At 46.6% G+C, this 15416-nt stretch overlaps 1 protein-coding gene across 1 annotated transcript in view; it reads right to left on the minus strand.

Annotated features, from left to right (window-relative positions):
* Positions 1-15416, minus strand: part of LOC124722553 (liprin-alpha-1) — a 410311-nt gene that overhangs the window by 222966 nt on the left and 171929 nt on the right. The window contains exon 5 of the mRNA XM_047247695.1: positions 4338-4412. Coding sequence (XP_047103651.1) covers positions 4338-4412 — 75 coding nt within the window. The remainder of the gene's footprint in view (positions 1-4337; positions 4413-15416) is intronic.

Below are 15416 nucleotides of genomic sequence, written 5' to 3' on the forward strand. Positions count from 1 at the left end.
CAAACGATGTTATCCAGTTTGCACACACAGTCTCCTGCGCTGTTGGAACTACTGTATAGTGCAAAATATTGCGTAGAAAAACAATTCTGAGCAGGAAATTCAAACAGGTTTCCCTTCTTGGCATGAAGCAAAAAATGTGAAATGTAAAGCAAATAAACCAGGAAACAATATGTATGTATCTACAACAATAATGTTACGGTAAAATTACAGATATTCCGAATTATTTATCAATTAATGTAATAATCTTGGGTTCTGTTGTACAGTATAGCCAAAAGTAAATGAACATACAGAGTACACGACCGAAGGTACGTAAATACGTGAATAATTACGAATTTATATTTTTTGTGAATGATGCCAGACAGATTTTATGGAGCCTAGTGAGTTTTGTGTAATTCGGAAACTTAGCCAATTTGGAAAATCATTTTAGTCTCATTTTATACCGGTTTCGGATTGTTTTACTATATTTGCCCCCTTTCTGTTTTATTCAAAGTTACTGAACATCTGCGTGATGCAATCTAATACGACTATTACGAAAGTAGTTGCATGCCTTTAGATTTGTTCATTTCTTTATTCGCTGTGATCAGTTAGACACTGCACATTCAAATACTAGGTCACGTACCATCACTGTCTCTGTTTATAGGTAAAATTTTCTACAAACTTTTGTTATGAAACAGGGTTCGGTACTGGCTTTCCCTATATTTACTTTTTCTATTCATTGCAGATCACGCCCAAATGGTTATCTGTACATACACTGATCGGCCAGAAAATTATGACCACCTACCTAATAGCCAGTATGTCCACCTTCGGTACGGACAACAACGGCGACGCGTCGTGGCATGGAAGCAATGAGGCCTTGGCAGGTCGCTGGAGGGAGTTGCACCGCATCTGTACACGCAACTCACCTAATCCCGTAAATTCCTGAGAGAAGGACGATAAGCTCTGGCGCCACGTTCAATCACATCCCAGATTTGTTCGATTGGGTTCAGATCTGGCGAGTTGGGGAGCCAGCACATCGATTGGAACTCGCCAGCATGTTCCTCGAACCGCTCCATCACACCCATAGCTTTATGAAATGGTTCAAATAGCTCTGAGCCCTATGGTACTTAACATCTGAGGTCATCAGTCCCCTAAAACTTAGAACTACTTAAACCTAACTAAGTACATCATACACATCCATGCCCGAGGAAGGATTCGAACCTGCCACCGTAGCGGTCGCGCGGTTCCAGACTGAAGAGCCTAGAACCCCTCGGCCACAGCGGCCGGCTAGCTTTATGACATGGCGCATTATCTTGTTGAAAAATGCATTGCCGTTTGGAGACATGGTCGTCATGAAGGAGTGTACGTGGTCTGCAACCAGTGAACTATATTCCTTGACCACCATGATATCTTGCACTGGACCCATGGATGCGCATGTGAATGTTCCCCAGAGCATAATGGAGCCGAAGCCAGCTTGTCTCCGCCCTGCAGTACAGGTGTCAAAGAGCTGTTTCCCTGGATGAGGACAGATTTGCGTCCTCCCATCGGTATGATGAAGAAGGTGTCGGGATTCACCAGATCGTGCATTGCTCTGGCACTGTGCCAAATTGCAGTGACAATGGTCACGTGTCCATTTCATTCTTAGTTGGTGAGGTCGTGGTGTTAACATTGGCATGGGCCATCGGCTGTGGATGCCCATAGTTACGAGTGTTCGGTGCACTCTGTGTTCAGACACATTTGTGCTCTGCCCAGCATTAAAGTATGATGGTATTCCGCCACAGTTCGCCACCTGTCCTGTCTTACCGGTATGCCCTGCCTACGACATCTGTAATAATGGGTGGGCACCCAGTTCCATGACGCCTGGACATGGTTTCACCTTGGTTTCGTAACATGTTGAAGACACTCACCACAGCACTCCTCGAACACCCGACAAGTCGTGCAGTTTCTGGAGTTCTCGTGCCAAACCTCTGGGCCATCAAAATCTACCCACGGTCAAACTCAGATAGACTGCGCACTTTCTCCATTCAACATGGGGACAGCATGCTCACTGGTACTACATGCACCACACGTGTGTGTGATTAGAAGTCATCCCTCACCAGGTGACACTGTTATTGCCTGGACGGCTTTATATTGATAATAGGTCGGTGGTCATAATGTTCTGGCTGCTCAGTGTATACTATCTGATACAGAGATATAAGAGCTCAGTTACATATTACACAATTTTAGATTCACCTCATATGCATTATCTTAAACATTCAAGGTGGAGAACCATTTACTTCACTAACTCAGAATTTTAAATAGTTTCCTACATCCATGGAGTTTTTGCCTTTCGCACAGAATTTATGGACAGAGAAGTCATCATAACATGCTTGTGTGTGGCATGTCTGACAGTCCTTGTCCTTCAGTTCAAGACTCATTTAAAAACTGTGGGCCTATAGTATGTAACACACTCAAGCATATGTGTAATACATCATTAATTCATGACATTCTCCTGGGTAAATTAAAATTTGTTGTTCTAAGCCTCTCTTTATGGAGACTGCAATACTGGTCAGTTTTAACCTTTACATCATTTTCCAAAATTTTCAAAAAGTCAATTTGTTTGCGGCTCGTTATCTACTTGTTTAGTAATGGAATACTTAGTAAACCACAGTGTGGACATCCGAAGGCTGCTCTGCTGAAGCAGATATTTGTACTTTCACTGAACACACAAAATTTTTATACAGAAGCATAAAATATCAGATACTGGGATGTTATGTGACTTATGAAGGGCATTTTATTGTGTCAGTAATAATATATAATAAAGAAACTAAGTTTTATGGAATGCATTGTACAGCAAATTCCTTTTGTAGTTGCTGTTTAAGAAATAAGATGCAGAAAGTTACACTAGGATGTGTAAGCAATAGTATTAGGGATCCCACATCACTGTCATCTGCATGGGGAGAAATGACTGTTCTGAAGGACTGAAACATGGGCCCATTACTGTTCTTGCTTTACATTCATAGTCTTTATTTGAATCAGGAGGCAGAACTAGTCCTTTTTGCAGACATACAAGCATTATTGCCAAGTCGAGTAAAGAAGCATCCACAAGGAAAACTGTAAGTACTGTTTTTGTTGAAGTTATTATGTTGTTTTTTACAAATAGACTATTTCCACATTATCAGAAAACGAAACTGAGAAAGTACTGCACTGTCAAAAATATCCCACCTCCTATCAATGTTGTGTACAAACATGAAATAATAAAGAGGATAGAAAGTTAAAAGTTCTTGGATCTGTGTACTTGTGAAATTTGAACTACAAAAACCTTGCAATAAGCTTGTTAAAAATTATATTTAGTACTTTTACCATTAGAATAATTGCTAACTTGGGGGACACAGAAATTGGTACGTTAGTATCTTCTGCATATTTTCATTCACTGATGCCCACAGAACAATATTCTGACTTACAGAACAAGTATTCATAGCATAAAGGAAAGTAATTATAATGTATAAGGTTCACACAATTATATCTAGCAGGCATCTGTTTATACAATTTGCAATATTAACCATAGACTCTAAGTACATTTATTCAGGGATGACATTAGTTTTCAGCAATTCATTGCAGTTTGAGAGCAAGAGATACATTCATAAATACAATATTAGAATGAAAAATGATCTTCACTTCCCTCTACTGAATTTAATTTTGACACAGAACAGTGAAATGTGCAGTTGCAGAACTCTTCGACATTCTGCCCAGGAAAAAGAATTGTGTGACACACTGCAGAAGTGTAAAATGACCAGCATGAATAACATATCTGATTTTATTGTCGAATAAACTTTCGACCACGTATATAAATTGAAAAATATACTGTATATTCATACTTTTGTCATCAGAATCCTACAGACTCAGTTTCTGTGACTGTCTGTGACTGTAACAGCAAACAGTTAGTAGTACGCTGTACCTTCTAGCGAAAATATCAAATTTCCTGCACTGTCTTGCAAGGCAAGAGTGGAATAAAAGGTTATGAGCACAAAATTTAGGTCCACCAAGCGATTTTAATGAGGACATCAATGTTTCCTGAAACACAAAATATTCATTTCCTATCACCCTTGACCCAGTGATAAACCCCTCTCCTAGTTTCTTGTTCTTTTCTAAAAAAAAAAAAAAAATAGTTATCTGTGTTTCCCCAAAGCCTTGGATCAAGTATATTATTTTGCACTTTCATCAAAACCAGTGTTGACAAACTTCACTTCATGAAAATTAGAGAAGAAACACAAATACAGTAATTTGAATGTAGGTAAAAAAAAGAGGAGAAAACATTGTGACGTATTAGTCCCATTAATGGACATGAAAGAAAGAGTATTATAGAGAAAGTCATTACTTACTTCTTCTTTGGTAGTTGAAAGCTCCTCTTCAAGGGCTGCCACCCTCTCCAGAGCAACCCGCAGTCGTTCTCTAACCTGCACATACAAAGAAATTTTTCAGAGCTTCTGAAAATACAAAATCCTGAAGCTCAGGAATTTCATTGTCTAAGTGTATTATTTTTGGGGGGGACAAAACCACATAACAGCAACAGTTCCATTATACCTACAGGCAGGACACGGGCACAATCAAACATCTCTATTATCAACAAGTCTGTGTATAATCTTGAGGAGTGAATACAATATAAGGGCAACCTCGGATCTACAATACTTCCGAACCGGGTCAAAATCTTGATAGTGACGCCACTCCTTTCCCTCTCGAGCGTTTGAGACAGGACGTCAAAGATTTACAAAAATTGATTTTTTAAAAATATGTTCACTTTGTAGCGCACAGCTTTCTGAAGAGCTTGATATATAAAACATATACACTGATGTCCAAAATTAAAGTAACAAACGGAAATTTTGCAAGGTTGCGTTTATTTTGACACAAAATAGTATAAAAAAGTGAAAGTAAAGTAGAAACAATGTAAAGATTACAGAATGTAAACAACTGGAACATGCATAACTCTATACAAAAATGTTCTCCGTTTTCTCCAACTTAACGGATTTACACACACATTCCAGCAACTGGTTAACGTACTTACTATGGCATGCGATCACCTCTGGCAGCAATACAATAGAGGCCTGACAACGACGGGGCATGCTGTGAATGATGTCATTAATCTTATGTTGAGGCAATAACGCCCATTCTTCCTACAGAGCTGCTCGGAAATGTTGGATGCTGACGTGATGCAACCCGTCTCCTTAGTGCATCCTGGACAAGCCCTATAGGATTCAAATCGGGAAAGCGAGCAGGGCACGACATGCGTGCAATATCTTCTGTTTCCAAGAAAACATCAACCATCCGTGCTCTACGAGGTCGAGCATTATCGTCAATCAATACGAACTCTGGGCCCACAGCAAAAAAATGGTTCAAATGGCTCTGAGCACTATGGGACTTAACATCTATGGTCATCATTCCCCTAGAACTTAGAACTACTTAAACCTAACTAACCCAAGGACATCACACACATCCATGCCCGAGGCAGGATTCGAACCTGCGACCGTAGCAGTCGCGCGGCTCCGGACTGAGCGCCTAGAACCGCTAGACCACCGCGGCCGGCGGGCCCACAGCACCTGGCAACAATCGCACATGAGGTCCCAAGATCTCGTCACACCTGACAGCAGTTAAACCTTGCCGGTTCACCAGTACAATTTCATGAAGAGGTGTTCGGTGGTCAACGTTATCCCCGCCCACACTATTAGGGGTCCTCCGCGATACTGGTATCTTCCCACAATGTTTGAGTCCCGAAATCGTGCTCTACGTTCTCTCTAGATGCGAATCCTTCGAGAATCGCTGTACAGACCAAATCGGGATTCATCTGTGAAAAGAAGATTGGCCCACTGCTTGACCTTCCAGGTGGCATGTTGACGACTCCACAGTTTGCCACGATGCAACACGTCCAGAGGATGCTGAGAGGTCACATGCCAGTTGCCGTGCTGTACTAAGTCAGTACTGTCGTGCCCTTAGAGCCAAATAACGGTCCTCTTCTTGGGATGTCACACATGGTCGGCCGTGCGCTGGTCTTCAGGATACAGTTTCGGTCTCTGTAAACGGTCGCTAAAAACGAGCAACAACGGAATGATTCACATTAAGCCATCGGGCCACATCAGTTTGCGACTGTCCTGCTCCCATTCTTTCTATTGCCTTCCACCGCAGAGTGTCTGACAGGCGTCTTCTCTATGCCATACTGAATCGTCTGTGACTGTCTACACAGCGATTGTGGATGTGAGACTACCCAGCGAACACCAATCCGTCTGATAGATGTCCTAACGTCATCATTGGCTGGTTGTCCATTGACCGGAATGCCATCTTCCGTGTGGAATACGATTGTACGGACATCTGTTGACAGTTTGTATTATTATATCGTGAGTTAGATACAGAACGGGGAAACAGCGGTTTGAGCTTTAATTTTGGGTACCAGTGTATGTTCGAGGAAATGTAAGACATGTTATTTGGTCTTAAGTGTGTCAAAGTGCAGTGTCATGCCTTTTCACACACGCCACGTCACTGTATTTCGTTCTGTGGAATTCAAACCTGCGTATTTTGTAATGGAAGCCATCAAACCTATATACAGGACAGTGGAAATTAAAATGTCCTGTGGTGTCTCTCCTGCTTCCAGTCAGTCTGTTTGACATCTTTTGTTGCCTTTAAGCTAATAACTTTCACTTTTCTGTGACATAAAATTAAATACTGTATAGGAAACATAAAACCAGTAAAGAAAATAGATAAGCAAGAAAGTACACATTTCTTGAATCCTTAGGTCCCAGCATTTTTTTCTCTCTAATCTTTCTACAGCTTTGCACGATATGCTCTATTTTCTGCGAAAAAATCTATTACCTCATCAAAGTTCGTCAAACGTTTTTCTACATGAAAAATCAAAATGTCGTCTTCTAATACTGGAAAAGCTGTTAATACGAATAGTACCCAATACTGGTGTGGTTTCTCGATTTGATTATGTCTATTTTGTCACTGTCTGCCAGACAAAATGAAATAGGCTTTTCTGATATTGTAGCAACTGTAACACACGCCAAATAAGTGAGACTGTTTTGGCACAAAAGGTCATTTTTATTTACCTCATTTACATTAATAATGTAACAGAATATAATTCACGAAGTACCGATATCAAATTCCTATTGGGACTAATACAAGCAGAAAGTTTTATGTTAAGAAATAGTTTCACATTTCATTCATGTGCTCCAGTTTCTCAAGCATGAGATCAAAAAGTAATAGTAGTACGAAATTTTTATATAAATTTGGAATCGTCATACTCTTACATATAATCTGAGTGATTTTTATATAAATTTGGAATCGTCATATTCTTACATATAATCTGAGTGATACCCCTGTTTCTTCTCCTTTGTCGATCTAACAAAGAATCTTGCCATCACTAATTCTCTAACTGGTTGGTTGGTTTGTGGGATTAAAGGGACCAGACTGCTACGGTCATCGGTCCCTTTTTCCAAGTACTAAAAACACCCACAGAGAATAAAAACGATTAACAGAATAAAGCACAGACGACACAGAACAAGAGAAACTGAGACAAAGACCACACAAAACGAACTAAAATCACACAGAGTGTGACGGTGGTTGGCCGACCATAGAAATAAAAAAGGAAAAGCCAACCACTTAAAGCACATTAAAAAATCAGTTTAAAACCGGAGACCAAAGGCCAGAATCAACACAAAACAATAAGATAAAACAGAAACACTTAGATTAAATGATAAAAACACCCTGCCCGAATAAAACGTAAAACTAAGTCAGCCGTAGCAGAGTCATCTGTTAAAAGGGCAGGGAGCGTGTCAGGCAGTGCGAACGACTGCCTGAGCACAGCTAAAAGCGGACACTCCAATAAAATATGGAGCACAGATAAAACGGAGCCGCAGCGACATAGAGGTGCGTCCTCACGGCGCAATAAGTGGCCGTGCGTAAGCCGAGTGTGCCCAATGCGCAGCCGGCAGAGGACAACAGACTCCTTGCGGGAGACCCGCATGGACGACCGCCACACAGTCGTCGTCGCCTTGATTGGACGGAGTTTGTTGGGCGTGGGCAGATTTCGCCATTCAGCGTCCCAAACCGAAAGAACTTCGCGGCGTAAGACTGCCCGCAAATCAGTCTCCGGGAGGCCAAATGGTTCAAATGGCTCTGAGCACTATGGGACTTAACATCTGTGGTCATCAGTCCCCTAGAACTTAGAACTACTTAAACCAAACTAACCTAAGGACATAACACACATCCATGCCCGAGGCAGGATTCGAACCTGCGACCGTAGCAGTCGCGCGGTTCCGGACTGAGCGCCTGAACCGCTAGACCACCGCAGCCGGCCCGGGAGGCCAATCTTCAGAGATGATTTACTAGTGGCCTCTTTCGCCAGGCGGTCAACATTCTCATTGCCAGGTATCCCAACATGGCCTGGGGTCCACACGAAGACCACAGAGCGGCCGCAACGCGCAAGAGTATGCAGGGACTCCTGGATAGCCAGCACCAGACGGGAACGAGGGAAACACTGGTCGAGAGCTCGTAAACCGCTCAGGGAATCGCTACAGATAACGAAGGACTCACCTGAGCAGGAGCGGATATACTCTAGGGCACGAAAGATGGCGACTAGCTCAGCAGTGTAAACGCTGCAGCTATCCGGCAAGGAACGTTGTTCGGAATGGTCCCCTAGAGTTAGCGCATAACCGACTCGACCAGCGACCATCGAGCCGTCAGTGTAAACTATGCCAGAGCCCTGATACGTGGCCAGGATGGAATAAAAGCGGCGGCGGAAGGCCTCTGGAGGTACTGAGTCCATCGGGCCCTGTGCCAAGTCGAGCCGAAGGCAAGGGCGAGGCACACTCCACGGGGGTGTACGCAGAAGTGCCCGGAAAGGAGGTGGAACAGGGAAAAACCCAAGCCCGGAGAGAAGCTCCTTGACGCGTACGGCGATCGGACAACCCGACCGGGGCCGACGGTCTGGCAGATGGACGACTGACTGCGGGAACAGGACACGGTAATTTGGATGCCCGGGCAAGCTAAAAACGTGGGCAGCATAAGCTGCCAGTAATTGTTGGCGTCGTAACCGCAGTGGAGGGACACCTGCCTCCACTAGTATGCTGTCCACAGGGCTTGTGCGGAAAGCACCAGTGGCAAGGCGTATTCCGCTATGGAGGATTGGGTCCAGCACCCGCAATGCAGATGGGGATGCTGAGCCATAAGCCAGGCTCCCATAATCCAGGCGAGACTGGATTAACGCCTGGTAGAGCCGTAACAGGGTAGATCGGTCGGCGCCCCAGCGGGTGTGGCTCAAGCATCGCAGAGCATTGAGGTGCCGCCATCACGCCTGTTTGAGCTGCCGGATATGAGGCAGCCAAGTCAACCGGGCATCGAAAACCACCCCCAAAAACCTGTGTGATTCCACCACTGAAAGAAGTTCACCGGCAAGATAAAGCCGCGGCTCCGGGTGGACAGTACGTCGCCGGCAGAAATGCATAACGCAGGTCTTGGCTGGCGAAAACTGGAACCCATGAGCTACAGCCCAAGACTGCGCCTTGCGGATAGCGCCCTGTAGCTGACGTTCAACAGCTGCAATGCCAGTAGAGCTGTATTAAAGGCAGAAGTCGTCAGCATACAGGGAAGCGGAGACAGAATTTCCCACGGCCGCAGCGAGCCCGTTAATGGCTATTAAAAACAGGCAGACACTTAAAACAGAACCCTGTGGCACACCAGTCTCCTGGACGTGGGAGGAACTATATGAGGCCGCGACTTGCACGCGGAAGGTACGATACGACAGAAAATTTCTGATAAAGATCGGCAGAGGGCCCCGAAGACCCCATCCATGAAGCGTAGAAAGGATGTGATGACGCCATGTCGTATCGTACGCCTTCCGCATGTCGAAAAAGACAGCGACCAGGTGCCGACGGCGGGCAAAGGCAGTACGAATGGCCGACTCCAGGCTCACCAGATTGTCGGTGGCGGAGCGGCCTTTACGGAACCCACCCTGAGACGGAGCCAGAAGGCCCCGAGACTCCAGTACCCAATTCAAGCGCCGGCTCACCATCCGTTCAAGCAACTTGCAAAGAACGTTGGTGAGGCTAATGGGGCGGTAGCTGTCCACCTCCAGAGGGCTCTTTCCAGGTTTCAAAACGGGGACGACAACGCTTTCCCGCCATCGCGACAGAAACTCCCCCTCGACCCAAAGACGGTTGTAAAGATCGAGGAGGCGCCGCTGGCAGTCCACTGAAAGGTGTTTCAGCTGACAGTGGATGCCATCTGGCCCAGGAGCGGTATCAGGACAAGCGGCTAGGGCACTGCGAAATTCCCACTCACTGAATGGAGCATTGTAAGATTCTGGGTGGTGGGTGCGAAACGAAAGGCTCCGACATTCCATCCGCTCTTTAATGGAGCGGAAGGCCAGCGGGTAATTGGAAGAAGCGGAACTAAGAGCAAAATGCTCTGCCAAGTTGTTGGCAATTTCGTCGGAGTCTGTACAAACTGCTCCATTCAGTGAGAGCGCAGGGACGCTGACAGGGGTCCGATAGCCATAGAGGCGTCGGATCTTGGCCCAGACCTGCGATGGAGAGACATGGAGGCCAATGGTGGACACATACCGCTCCCAGCACTCCTGCTTGCTTTGGCGGATAAGGCGGCGGGCCCGCGCTCGCAGCCGTTTGAAGGTGATGAGGTGTTCAATGCAGGGATGTCGCTTGTGACGCTGTAGCGCCCGCCGGCGATCTTTAATCGCTGCAGCGATCTCAGGCGACCACCAAGGCACAGTCCGCCGCCGAGGGGACCCAGAGGAACGGGGAATGGCATATTCGGCGGCAGTAACGATGCCGGTGGTGACCGATTGAACCACCGCATCAATGTCATCATTAGAGAGAGGCTCAATAGCGGCAGTGGAGGAGAACAAGTCCCAGTCAGCCTTATTCATAGCCCATCTGCTAGGGCGCCCAGAAGAGTGACGCTGTGGTAGTGACAGAAAGATCGGAAAGTGGTCACTACCACACAGGTCATCATGCACACTCCATTGGACAGACGGTAAGAGGCTAGGGCTACAGATTGAAAGGTCAATGGCGGAGTATGTGCCATGCGCCACACTGAAGTGTGTGAAGGCACTATCATTTAAAATCGAGAGATCGAGCTGCGACAATAAATGCTCAACGGTGGCGCCTCGACCTTTTTCCACTGACCCACCCCACAGAGGGTTATGGGCGTTGAAGTCGCCCAATAGCAAGAAAGGTGGCGGCAATTGGGTTATCAGCGCAGCCAGGACATGCTGCGAGACATCACCATCCGGTGGAAGGTAAAGACCGCAGACGGTAACAGCCTGTGGTGTCCACACCCGAACAGCGACAGCCTCTAAAGGTGTGTGGAGAGGGACAGATTCGCCGTGCAGAGAGTGAAGGACATAGAGGCAGACGCCACTAGACACCCTTTCATACGCTGCCCGGTTCTTATAATAACCCCGATAGCCACGGAGGGCAGGGGTTCGCATTACTGGAAACCAAGTTTCCTGAAGAGCAATGCAGAAGAAAGGGTGAAGGCTGATAAGTTGGCGGAGCTCAGCTAGATGGTGGAAGAAACCGCTGCAGTTCCACTGGAGGGTGGTATTGTCCATGGCGGAGAAAGGCGTGACGGGACTGGGAAGGCAGATTACGCCACTGGGTCACCTGCTGCCTCCGATGGAGCACCCGTGCAAGTGCTATCCATTACGTCTGAGGGACCGGCGAGATCGAGGTCCTCAGCGGACGCAAGGATCTCCACCTCATCGTCAGACGCAGAGCTTTTAGGTAGCGGTGGAGTAGGTGCCACCGCAGGGGTCTTGGTCTTACAGGTCTTCAAAGTCGTTTTCTCTCGCTGTTCCTTTGGTTGCCGTTGTTGAGAGGGCTTATTGGAGTCAGTCTCCGGGACCGAAGAGGATCGCGAAGCCCGTCGACCAGCGACCTGTGGCGTCTTCAGCCACTGGTTGGTGTCTGCTGTGCCGCTGGTAGGAACCTGCGAAGGGAGTGACCCAAGGGATCCCTTCCGAGCGAGAAAAGCCGAAGAAGACTTACGCTTCTCCGGCTTAGAAGTGGGGACTGGTGTCCCCAGTGGTTTAGTGGGTGCTGCTCCCGAGGTAGATGGTGTGGGAGCAACAGCGAGAGAAGGGGCCCCCATCGTCAAGGGGGCAGGTGAGGTCCTCTGACTCTGAGAGCTGATGGTATGACTTGCAGCTGAAGGAGCTGGAGCAGGAGTGACAGTGGAGGCATAAGATGACATCATGCGCACGGGATGTAGCCGTTCAAATTTCCGCTTAGCCTCAGTGTAGGTCAGTCGGTCCATGGTCTTATATTCCATGATTTTGCGTTCTTTCTGGAAGATTCTGCAGTCTGGCGAGCAAGGTGAATGGTGCTCCCCACAGTTGACACAGATGGGAGGCGGGGCACATGGAGTATCGGGATGAGATGGGCGTCCACAATCTCGACATGTGAGGCTAGAAGTACAGCGAGAGGACATGTGACCGAACTTCCAGCACTTAAAGCACCGCATCGGGGGAGGGATATAGGGTTTGACGTCACATCGGTAGACCATCACCTTGACCTTCTCTGGTAATGTATCACCTTCGAAGGCCAAGATGAAGGCACCGGTAGCTACCTGATTGTCCCTCGGACCCTGATGAACGCGCCGGACGAAATGTACACCACGGCGCTCTAAATTGGCGCGCAGCTCGTCATCAGACTGCAAAAGTAGGTCCCGATGGAAAATAATACCCTGGACCATATTTAAACTCTTATGTGGGGTGATGGTAACGTTAACATCCCCCAACTTGTCACAGCAAGTAACCTGCGTGACTGGGCAGAGGATGCCGTTTTTATCAAAACTGACCCAGAGCGCATTTTGGACAAGCCCTCCACCTCCCCAAACTTGTCCCCTAAATGCTCTACAAAGAACTGAGGTTTCACGGATACAAACGAGTCACCATCAGCTCTGGTACAGACGAGATACCTGGGCGAATACACGTCACTGTCATTCATTGCCTTTCGTTCCTCCCATGGTGTGGCCAGGGAGGGGAACGATTTGGGGTCATAAACGTTAGCTTTAAAATGAGCCCTCGAACGCTTAGAGACTGCTGGTGGCTGGCCGCCAGCGAGAGATGATGTACCACGCTTCATTGCGGGTCATCCGCCCTGATGCCACCTACTCCGACCAAGGGCCCTCCCCACGGGCGCCACCCAGCCGCAGCAATAGCCACCTGGCAGGATGGCCATTGCCGGGAGTCCTGATGCCCCAGGGAGATGGGCATCTACTCCTTGGCATACGTGGGGAGTTAACGGCGCAGGCATCAGTAGAGCGATCCCTGTGTTGTCAGGGGGCTACAACCAACAGGGTACATGGCGGCCCCACCACAACGGACTGGCTACCGTGCTGGATCTTAGGTGCAAAAATGTCCAAGGTCGTCGTCGCAGTTAAAAGCAACACTGCAGAGTGCAGCGTGGGAATCGCACCCAGGGACGTATCCTCGCCCAAGAGATGGAAAACGAGCGGGACACCATTGCAACGACGAAAAAGCCGGCTAAAGGTCTCAATGCACGACGGATACAGTGCACCATGTAAGGCGCCCTTCCCCAATTGGCTCGCTCTTCAGAATAATTTAGAAAGATGGAGGTCAAACCCGAGAGGGGACCATCACATAAGGCCGAAACATGTGAGACTCCTTTTAGTCGCCTCTTACGACAGGCAGGAAGACCGCGGGCCTATTCTAACCCCCGAACCCGCAGGGGGAATTCTCTAACTACTCGTGCCACTGTTAAAATTTATTCTCCGGTTAACTTCACCAACCCTGCCATAATCACCGGTTTAGTTATCCCGCATTTATTCTCTGGTTAGGCGTTATTACGTGTTCTTACAACAACGCGCTATTCCGCTAGAAACGCTAAAAACGGCTGCTACCCGGGGACTGAAGAACTGGCCCTTAGTAGTGTAGCGATCTGGCAAAAACTTTCTGTCTAAATTTCATTTTCTTGAATACACCGAGAAGATAATATGTAATCTTTCTTACCTGTTATTCCTGTTAGTCATTTATTTCCACTATGGTTGTCTGAATCTACAGATTTCGCTAATAATTATAATAACGCTTATCATTCGCACTCTCAATCAACCACATAAACAAACAGCGATTGGCATTCACCCGTTCTGGTTTATTCGGCTCAACTAGTATAGCCCCGTCCCCTTTTGCCTGTGGGAAAGTTTCTTACTTCTAGATGCTACGGGGATTTCCCTAGCATAGACATCACGTGAACTATGCACGCATTCAAAATTCAGCTTATGATTCGTTTAGAAGTCAACTTAGAATGTGTTCAAAAATCTTTAAAAACCAACAGAGATGCGTTTAAAATCATATGAATAACCGATAGACCAATGTGCGATGGATGCTAGGCGCTTTGTGAAACAAGGTTCTTTTTCTTCAAGAATACGAATTTGTAGCCCCCTGAAATTGCCGCCCGGGGCAGATACCCCGCTTCCCCCCTTCCGCCATCCGGGCTTGTACACGGGACGTTAAACCTTCTTCTGGCGTACGGGAGGGTGAACAATACATAAAGCACCGCTAAAACTCTCTTCCTTACCAGACGTGTTGAGATGCTCTTCCGTATGCTTTATTTACATCCCACTGTTTAGACTTACTACACAATAAAAAAAGCACATTCACTCAACACGGGTTAGAAGTGAGTTTCGTTATTGTTCTGCACAACAGATTCTCAACTTTAAAGATACAGTATCCACTTGAAGTATTTGTTTATTTTCTCTGTGGCACTGAATTGCGACGTAAGCGATATTTCAGTGATTCAAAGTACAACAACCTAATACTGGAATTTTGCAGATGCCTGAATTACTTGCGATGTAGTCAAAACTCAGGGAATACGAGCCTGTTAATTGTCACTGCCTACAGACTACGCGCATAACACTTTTCCCTAGTAGTTCTTCAGCGTTTTGTGGGCAGCTAGACTGTGCACGTTGAACAGACACAAATTTAAGATCCCCGGGGCCACAATGCCATAAATGTGGAAAGTAGTTAGTCTCCACCGACCAGTATACAGAGTGAGGTTCCTTTGACCAATAGCTTCTTGATTACTACGACAGTTCCTAGCCAATGTCAAACTATTGTTTCAGATACAATTATGATCTTAAAAACACCAGCTAAGCGGTACGCGGAACATCACAGTGCCATCCGTCCAGTTAGGAGACCCAAAAGTTGATTATCAACCATTTGAACCAACTACTCCGTTTTGGTATGCTTCGAAGAAGACCCGTTGCCTACGGGTAGTATCTTTGACTAATAATCAAAACGTCCTCGGTCGCGAGGTGGTGCAGTGGTTAGCACACTAGACTCGGATTAGAGAGGACGACAGTTCAAAATTCGCGTCCGGCCATCGTTATTTAGGTTTCCCGTGATTTCCCTAAATCATTTCAGGCAAATGTAGGGA

This window comes from Schistocerca piceifrons, chromosome X (genome assembly GCF_021461385.2).
Source record: "Schistocerca piceifrons isolate TAMUIC-IGC-003096 chromosome X, iqSchPice1.1, whole genome shotgun sequence".
NCBI lineage: Eukaryota > Metazoa > Arthropoda > Insecta > Orthoptera > Acrididae > Schistocerca > Schistocerca piceifrons.